The sequence below is a fragment of the Nansenia antarctica genome (assembly GCF_963989245.1).
Source record: "Nansenia antarctica genome assembly, chromosome: 7".
Classification (NCBI taxonomy): domain Eukaryota; kingdom Metazoa; phylum Chordata; class Actinopteri; order Argentiniformes; family Microstomatidae; genus Nansenia; species Nansenia antarctica.
The window spans coordinates 395,598-405,597 of record NC_137677.1 but is presented as its reverse complement, the minus strand read 5'-3'; the positions used below and the strand labels follow the sequence as shown (position 1 = coordinate 405,597).

General features: G+C 48.9%; 1 protein-coding gene across 1 annotated transcript in view; it reads right to left on the bottom strand.

Moving 5' to 3' along the window:
• Positions 1–5,367, bottom strand: part of mysm1 (Myb-like, SWIRM and MPN domains 1) — a gene marked incomplete at both ends in the record, with an annotated part of 13,847 nt that extends 8,480 nt beyond the window's left edge. Inside the window, 6 exons of the mRNA XM_080535955.1 lie at positions 491–589; positions 1,259–1,337; positions 2,394–2,474; positions 3,559–3,629; positions 4,347–4,419; positions 5,309–5,367. Coding sequence (XP_080392081.1) covers positions 491–589; positions 1,259–1,337; positions 2,394–2,474; positions 3,559–3,629; positions 4,347–4,419; positions 5,309–5,367 — 462 coding nt within the window. The remainder of the gene's footprint in view (positions 1–490; positions 590–1,258; positions 1,338–2,393; positions 2,475–3,558; positions 3,630–4,346; positions 4,420–5,308) is intronic.
• Between the last annotated feature and the right edge of the window lie 4,633 nt (positions 5,368–10,000).

Sequence of the window (10,000 nt, the reverse complement as noted above, 5' to 3'; positions counted from 1 at the left end):
GAGGGGGAAGGAGGGGGAGGGAGAGGGGGAAGGAGGGGGAGGGAGAGGGGGAGGGAGAGGGGGAGGGAGAGGGGGGAGGGAGAGGGGGGAGGAGGGGGAGGGAGAGGGGGAAGGAGGGGGAGGGAGAGGGGGAGGGAGGGAGAGGGGGAGGGAGAGGGGGAAGGAGGGGGAGGGAGAGGGGGAGGGAGAGGGGGAGGGAGAGGGGGAGGGGGAAGGAGGGAGAGGGGGAAGGAGGGAGAGGGGGAAGGAGGGGGAGGGAGAGGGGGAAGGAGGGGGAGGGAGAGGAGGAAGGAGGGGGAGGGAGAGGGGGAAGGAGGGGGAGGGAGAGGGAGAGGGGGAAGGAGGGAGAGGGGGAAGGAGGGAGGGGGGGAGGGAGGGGGGAGGGAGAGGGGGAGGGAGGGGGGGGGAGGGAGAGGGGGGAGGAGGGGGAGGGAGAGGGGGAGGGAGAGGGGGAAGGAGGGGGGAGGGAGAGGGGGGAGGGCAGCCTCACCTTGTGTTTGAGGTGCTGTCTGGCGTAGCTCTTCACCTGGAGGACAGTGCGGCTGCCCACCAGCTTGGCGATCTTAGTCCACCTGCGGCCGAACTGAGCCTGGAGCACACGGGGGGACGGGGGGACGGGGGGACGGGGGGACGGGGACAGAGCAGAGACACGCCGCTGAAACACACCGGACCTAGAACAGCCTCCACGGCTGGATGTTCATAGTCCCGTTTGTTAGGCTAGAGAGGGGTGTTGGAGCTATGGGCTGTAGGTGTAGAGGTGAGAGGGGTGAAGGTGTAGAGGTGAGAGGGGTGTAGGTGTAGAGGTGAGAGGGGGTGTAGGTGTAGAGGTGAGGGGGGTGAAGGTGTAGAGGTGAGAGGGGTGTAGGTGTAGAGGTGAGAGGGGTGTAGGTGTAGAGGTGAGAGGGGTGTAGGTGTAGAGGTGAGGGGGGTGAAGGTGTAGAGGTGAGAGGGGTGTAGGTGTAGAGGTGAGGGGGGTGAAGGTGTAGAGGTGAGAGGGGTGTAGGTGTAGAGGTGAGAGGGGTGTAGGTGTAGAGGTGAGGGGGGTGAAGGTGTAGAGGTGAGAGGGGTGTAGGTGTAGAGGTGAGGGGGGTGAAGGTGTAGAGGTGAGAGGGGTGTAGGTGTAGAGGTGAGAGGGGGTGTAGGTGTAGAGGTGAGGGGGGTGTAGGTGTAGAGGTGAGAGGGGTGTTGGGGCTATGGGCTGTAGGTGTAGAGGTGAGAGGGGTGTAGGTGTAGAGGTGAGGGGGGTGTCGCAGCGTACCAGTCCTTTCTCAAACAGCTCCTTCTCCTGTCGGGACCAACGCGTGGACGGCCCGGAGCTGGAGGGCTTGGCTGGTGACCTGGAGGAGAGGAGAGGAGGAGAGGTGAGGAGAGGAGGAGAGGAGGTGAGGAGAGGAGAGGAGAGGAGAGGAGGAGAGGAGAGGAGAGGAGAGGTGAGGAGAGGAGAGGAGGAGAGGAGAGGAGAGGAGAGGAGGTGAGGAGAGGAGAGGAGAGGAGGTGAGGAGGAGGAGAGGAGAGGAGAGGTGAGGAGAGGAGGAGAGGAGAGGAGGTGAGGAGAGGAGGAGAGGAGGAGAGGAGGAGAGGAGAGGAGAGGAGAGGAGAGGAGGAGAGGAGAGGAGGAGAGGAGAGGAGGAGAGGAGGAGAGGAGAGGAGAGGAGAGGAGAGGAGGAGAGGAGAGGAGGAGAGGAGAGGAGGAGAGGAGAGGAGGAGAGGAGAGGTGAGGAGAGGAGGTGAGGAGGTGAGGAGGAGAGGAGGTGAGGAGGTGAGGAGAGGAGAGGAGGAGAGGGGGGGGGAGAGGAGAGGAGGTGAGGAGAGGAGGAGAGGTGAGGAGGTGAGGAGAGGAGAGGTGAGGAGGAGAGGAGGTGAGGAGGAGAGGAGAGGAGGTGAGGAGAGGAGAGGAGGTGAGGAGAGGAGAGGAGAGGAGAGGAGGTGAGGAGGAGGAGAGGAGGAGAGGAGAGGAGGAGAGGAGGTGAGGAGAGGAGAGGAGGAGAGGAGAGGTGAGGAGGAGAGGAGGTGAGGAGAGGAGAGGAGAGGAGAGGAGGAGAGGAGAGGAGGAGAGGAGGTGAGGAGAGGAGAGGAGGAGAGGAGAGGTGAGGAGGAGAGGAGGTGAGGAGGAGAGGAGAGGAGGTGAGGAGAGGAGGTGAGGAGAGGGGAGGAGAGGAGGAGAGGAGGTGAGGAGGAGAGGAGGTGAGGAGAGGAGAGGAGAGGAGAGGAGGTGAGGAGAGGAGAGGAGAGGAGGTGGGGAGAGGGGGAGAGGAGGAGAGGAGGAGAGGGGAGGAGGTGAGGAGAGGAGAGGAGGAGAGGAGGAGAGGAGAGGAGGTGAGTGTTTTCCTAACCGTTGAGGAAAGGCTACTGACTCATTCTGAATGACGACAGTTTGGAACAGAGAGACTCACTTCTTGGCTTTGGGCTTCTGGCCGGTGGTGCCGGTGGGCCAGACGGTCCGTTCGGGCATGTCTCTGCCAGTCAGATAATATCTACAGACGCGTTCAAGGACCAGAACAGACAGAGACACAGACCAGAGAGAGAGAGAAGGAATAGAGCAGTGTCTAGATATATTTCATGTGGGCTTAAATGAGCATCACACAGATCTATACACCTAGGGGCTTGACACACGGCTGACCCCAACCACACGGTTCTTCTGAAGGTGCAAAAACAGAAAACATATTCACAAACATATCACACATATAACATATCACAAATATTACACACTAGACAATTAAAAAGCGAAAATGCTATAAAACAAGCTAAGAGACAATGAGGTCCGTGGTGTCAAGTGCAAATAAAGACAACTATAAAAGCAAGCTAAAAGACATGAGGTCAGTGGCGTTATAATACTATCATAATACTGTAAAAATATATAAATGTATAAATAGGCACTTAGTTATTGCACATTTCTATTGCACTTTTTCCCCTGAAGATAAACATGATCTTATGATCCTTCTTCCAGCACTGCTTGGTGAACGGTGAATACTCCACCAGTCCAGGGTCACCATAGTGTTGTTGTGTCAGGGGGTTGTCGGAAATTAGGGATGCTCCGATCTGGATTTTTGGGGCCGATACCGATCACCGATTTTTTTCCTCAAGATCAACCGATACCGATACCGATTTTTTAAAAAATACATAACTGTAGGCCTACTGACTGGATAGCTTACATATTTTTTGCTTTTTAGACAAAAGTTTTGATCCATTAGGCACCAAGCAAACGCAGACCCATTTTTATGGCATAGTAAAGGTCTGGCCTATCACCCAGTTAGGGCCTGAAGCCCAAGTCAGTCGATATGGCTGTATAAAAGACATCATAAACGTGGCCTTCATGGTTTACATACTGTTACGTCCTCCTATGTTTTCTGTTCAGTTATCTGTCTTCCCCAGGAAAAAAAAAAAAAAAAAACGGTTTTTGCGATCGGCCATTTTTGCCGATCACCGATCGAGTCATTTGGAGTGAAATCGGCCGATTTAAATCGGTGGCCGATAAATCGGAGCATCCCTATCGGACTGTCTTGTGTCAGGGGGGTTGTAGGAAATAGTCAACCTTTTGGGGGGTTTGGTGAAGGATACTGTTCCTCCAGCAGCATGCTCTCTATGACCTCCCTGTTCTCCACGCTGATGGAGCCGTCCAGCTCCCAGGGCTGCAGAGAGGAGAGCAACAACAACATGGATTAATACTAACCCCCCAGGCTAACCCACTAACCCTAACCCGGGTTAACCCGCTAACCCTAACCCAGGTTAACCCACTAACCCTAACCCAGGTTAACCCACTAACCCTAACCCAGGTTAACCCACTAACCCAGGTTAACCCACTAACCCCTAACCCAGGTTAACCCACTAACCCTAACCCTAACCCAGGTTAACCCACAAACCCAGGCTAACCCACTAACCCTAACCCAGGTTAACCCACTAACCCAGGTTAACCCACTAACCCCTAACCCAGGTTAACCCACTAACCCTAACCCAGGCTAACCCACTAACCCAGGCTAACCCACTAACCCTAACCCAGGTTAACCCACTAACCCTAACCCAGGTTAACCCACTAACCCCTAACCCAGGTTAACCCACTAACCCCTAACCCAGGTTAACCCACTAACCCTAACCCAGGTTAACCCACTAACCCTGGCCCAGGTTAACCCACCAACCCTAACCCAGGTTAACCCACTAACCCTAGCCCAGGTTAACCCACTAACCCTAACCCAGGTTAACCCACTAACCCCTAACCCAGGCTAACCCACTAGCCCAGGTTAACCCACTAACCCCTAGCCCAGGTTAACCCGTTAACCCACTAACCCAGGTTAACCCAGCCATGTGGACATGATGGACACTCCTCCCAGCACAGTGACACTTCTTCTTACCAAGATGCCGCCGTCAGTCTTCCAGGCCGACTGCAGGTACTGGTCCTGAAGCAGTCCGCCTCCATCAAAGTCACTGGAACAGAAACGCAGAAACCAGGCAGCGATCATTGATTTACATTTTTACATGTTTGGTATTTAGCAGACGCCTTATTCCAAAGCGACTTACAATCGATACATTTGAATACTAAGCATGTGAATCATCAATCCACCAGTCGTAGCAGGAAGAGTAATCCAGCTCAGGCCCGGGGCCACTGATAGAAGGAAAAACCTTCTCCTATCACCTTCTTCTAAAACTTTTTTTTTTAATTAGACACTGGAGAAACTGAGAAACAGTACAAGGGGGGCAATAGAAGTTTTTAGGGACACAGTAGAGGGGAAAGCGGGTGTCTTTAGGAGACGTAGTGGTGAGGGTCAGAAGATGTCTCAGGAGGAGCAGTTAAGATGTAACCTGAAGAGATGGATGGATGAATGAATGAATGAATGAATGGGTCTGAAGATGGGTAGTGACTGATTAGTAATTGATCTGTCAGTTAACACCGACGCAGCTACACGCTCTACTTGTCTTGTTGAACAGGTTGATATGAACATTATTCAGTTAGCCGTGCTAAGTCAGTTAGCTAGCTTGTTCATTCCCTGTGGTTCTCTGTGCCTGAGTGTCTCTGATCTGCCTGGACACCGGGGATGTGTTCTGTTAGTGTCATGTAGTCATGTCATGAAGTTAATATGGTCGTGTTTCGTAATATAAACGCGTGAGACAACTGTTAACTAAATATATCTGGTACTTTATTATCCATACAGTTCCACCATTCCATCCAATCTGCCACTTTCCCACTGCGCGTGCTCTCCCCTCTATTCCCAACTCATTCCCATTGGTCTACAGCATAAGCGTCACACCATATATTTATTCTCATTATGTTCTAACTAACATAATGCCACAAACATCAGCTGGATCAGCCTCTCACCCCACGGCGGCATCATATTCATCTCCCTCGATGTCAACAACGTCCAGCTCCTCCGCCATGTTGGCTGGACTCAGGGGCAGTCACCTCGCTTCACTCACCACAGCGACACCTAGTGGTCGGAGGGGCAGTCACCTCGCTTCACTCACCACAGCGACACCTGGTGGTCGGAGTGTGATCTGGCCGTGAGAACCATACCTGTCAACATTGGGATTTGAAAATAAGGGATATCCCCCGCACGCCCCCGGGCCGTCCTCCCCCCCCCCCCCCCCCCCCACCGTCCACAAACCATACCCCTTACATTTAGACAAGGGTACACACAGTCAATCCTAACATCACCACTAGACAACCATAGGATACCCCTTACATTTAGACAAGGGTACACACAGTCAATCCTAACATCACCACTAGACAACCATAGGATACCCCTTACATTTAGACAAGGGTACACACAGTCAATCCTAACATCACCACTAGACAACCATAGGATACATCTTACATTTAGACAAGGGTACACACAGTCAGTCCTAACATCATCACTAGACAACCATAGGATACCCCTTACATTTAGACAAGGGTACACACAGTCAATCCTAACATCACCACTAGACAACCATAGGATACCTCTTACATTTAGACAAGGGTACACACAGTCAATCCTAACATCACCACTAGACAACCATAGGATACCTCTTACATTTAGACAAGGGTACACACAGTCAATCCTAACATCACCACTAGACAACCATAGGATACCCCTTACATTTAGACAAGGGGACACACAGTCAGTCCTAACATCACCACTAGACAACCATAGGATACCCCTTACATTTAGACAAGGTTACACACAGTCAATCCTAACATCACCACTAGACAACCATAGGATACCCCTTACATTTAGACAAGGGTACACACAGTCAATCCTAACATCACCACTAGACAACCATAGGATACCTCTTACATTTAGACAAGGGTACACACAGTCAGTCCTAACATCACCACTAGACAACCATAGGATACCCCTTACATTTAGACAAGGGGACACACAGTCAATCCTAACATCACCACTAGACAACCATAGGATACCCCTTACATTTAGACAAGGGTACACACAGTCAATCCTAACATCACCACTAGACAACCATAGGATACCTCTTACATTTAGACAAGGGTACACACAGTCAATCCTAACATCACCACTAGACAACCATAGGATACCTCTTACATTTAGACAAGGGTACACACAGTCAATCCTAACATCACCACTAGACAACCATAGGAGAACGCAATGTTCTTTTTTATTTATGGCTAAATGTGCCATGTCAAAATGTCTCATTATTACTCTTATAATTGTCAAGTGGTGAGTTTATTCATGGTAGGGTTAGGTCGGCAGATCGGTGGTTCGAACCCCGGCTGGCCACATGTCGAGGCGTCCTTGGGCAAGACACTAAACCCCAAATCCTGGGCGATTTCTCTCACCAGGCGCTGGAAGGGCAGCTTGCGGATCAGCAGCTCGGTGGACTTCTGGTAACGACGGATCTCCCTCAGAGCCACGGTGCCGGGCCTGTAGCGGTGAGGCTTCTTCACGCGGCCGGTCGCCGGAGGATCGCCCAGGATTTCAAGACCGACCTGCGCTTCCAGAGCTCTGCTGTGATGGCCCTGCAGGAGGCCAGCGAGGCCTACCTGGTTGGTCTGTTCGAGGACACCAACCTGTGCGCCATCCACGCCAAGAGGGTCACCATCATGCCCAAAGACATCCAGCTGGCCCGCCGTATCCGTGGAGAGCGCGCCTAAGATGACCACCCTGATCCAACAGTAGATCCCCAAAGGCTCTTTTAAGAGCCACCTCAATGTCTCCCTCAGAGACGAGTTTCCATTTACCACCCGTGTCGAGCATGAGTCTCTATTATATGGAGTTATCTATTATAGAGCATGAGTCTCTGTTATATGGAGTTATCTATTATAGAGCATGAGTCTCTGTTATATGGAGTTATCTATTATAGGTCCTACGACTTCATTGAGTATCCTGCTGGGCCGCTGACGGTGCCGACACAGTAAAAAGCAAAAAAATGGCAAAAGGCCTAAATGTGTAAATTCTTTGTAATGTTTAACAATGATAAGGAGTGTTTATGTAAATAATACGAAGTGAACGAGGACCAGTCTGTATTCTGTAGACCACGGAAATAAAGACACGTTCTATGATTTACTCCTGCTAAAGCTGCTCTTAAAATAGATAATATGTATGTAATATCGAGGAGTTTCACATATTTTTCTTAAGAACGCTTTGTGAATCCGGCCCCTGGGCCTGCTGACATGAAGGAGAATAACAAAGTATTTTGTACGGCTGGCACACTCTGTTTGTTTTATTAATCTGAACAGTTATTACAAATAGATTCAATAGTAATGTTACTATTATTCTGTGTGTGTGTGTGTGTGTGTGTGTGTGTGTGTGTGTGTACGACCATAGACAAGTTCACACACTCCACTCATGTAGGCACTCAGGATTCTCTGGCCTAGACAAAGCTGTTCATAGACAGTGGAAACTATTTGTCTGCATACTGCACATGCACTGCACCCACGCAGTTTAGCATCTAACCAGAAGTGCAAATAGTGATCATGAATGAAAGTGAAAGTTCTGTCACACAACGCTGTTACGTATCCTCGCACACTTTTAAGTGGGTGTATAGTATAGTATAGTAGGGCTCCACCGAGGGACAGACGCACTTTTCTGTCAATACTGGAGTTTATTCTCAGTAACAGATCCAGATGAGGGCTTTCCTGGGTTTGCTCCTCTGCGTTCACACCACATCTGCAGGTCAGTGAGCTACAACACATTTAATACTTAAGACTAAAGCACTTCAGATGATTGTTACATTATGATGTTTGCTGTATCAAATCATTGGCCTGTTTGACCTTTCTTAAATTATTTAGCCCACAGAATGAAATTCAGTCACGCGGACGCTCCGACGCGCTCAGACACGTGGCCTAACTAAACTAAACTAAACTAAACTAAACTAAACTAAACTAAACTAAACTAGTGTTTCTCTAGTCACTGCACCCTTTAAACGTAGGCAACATCTTTATTGGCATCAAGGGAAACATACGTTTTCATTGCCAAAGCAAGTGTGAAGATAAAAAACAAACAAAAAGAATGTAATGTACGACTCCAACCCATCCCACCCTGGGTACGAACACTTTGCTCAACTGCCCTCGAACAGGCGGTTCAGGACCATGTTCGCAAGGACAAACAGACTGAAGCTCAGCTTCTACCCCAGGGCCATCCAGGCCCTGAACACAGCAAAGACCTAGGTTCTGGGCCCTGGACAGTCTGGACGGATTGATGGCAGCTGCTGGATTGAAATCAAGTGCAATACTGAAACACAACTGTGAACATTTCAAACCTGCAAACTGCGACACTTTAAATGAATGTGCAATAACACTATGTGCAATATGACAACCCTCGGGTACATAAGGTTGCAGAGAATAGGAAATGTTAGAATAGGTATAGCATAGCATAGAGTACAGCACAGTGTTTTATTTGTATAGTATAGTATAGTGGATAGTGGACATAGCCTTTATTTATGTAAACCAGCTCTTTTCCCTTCTTGTTTTTAGTATTTTTTCCTAGCACCAGGGGAGCCCCCCCTCCCAAATTTCGTTGTTTGGTACCTGTACTATATCAATGACAATAAAGACCATTCATTCAATAAAGAAATTGTTTAACAAAGCTGTGTATAAATATAATATACAGGTAAATAAAGATATCTTTAAAGAAAAATAGAAAAGCATGGACATTGCAGTTTAAAAATATGAATACAAATGAATGAGAACAGTGTAAACATGATTATGTACAGAGAGCAGCCTGGAGCAGACATGCAGGTTCCTTTTTACAGTGTTTAGATGGTTGTGTTCCATGGGCGTCCAGCCCTTTGAAATAGATATAATGACTATCTAATGGTATAACACAGCTACATTTGTGTGATCATCGAATGGAATGAACATAAAGCTACACTGCAAACTAGTTAGGTAAAGTGGCTTTGTAACTTCAAGTAATTCAAGTATTCAAACAGTCAAAGACTGAATCCAAGGCACTGGCGTTGACGGGGTCTGGTGAACTTGCGAACAACACGCTCACTCGAAACGTATTGTGTCAACAATATCTACTTTTCGTTTTTTTTCATAACACCAACTTGAAATGTTAAAGTACCCACTCGATATAATAAACAACAGTTTAAAGATCACTAAATACTTATAATTTGTGGATTGGATTGATTCACTAGACTTGACAACATAGTTTCGTTCTCGGTCGTGTTCAAAAGCAAGAACTGTGTGTTTATCTAGTTATGTATTTTTAGCATGTCGATGTTCTCCCAGCATGTTGTTATGTTATTAAAATACAGTTTAGACGTTCGCAGCGATGTGTTTTGTTAGCCGCTAGCTGTTAGCAGCGTTCGTAGCTGTGGCTGCGTTTAAAGCCCAATTTAGAGTCACCAGGGTTGCCAGATGAGGCGGGTTACCGATTTAGCGGTAAGTTATAAACTGGTTAGGCTGTAAATTGTCAATCCCATCTGGCAACCCTGAGAGTCAGGGGTGTACCAACATTCAAATACGCCTGTCGTGTTCAAATTGTCTCCGATTTCAATGTATGACACATCATTTGAAAGCGTACAATCTGTAGTTTAAGCACATGCAAAA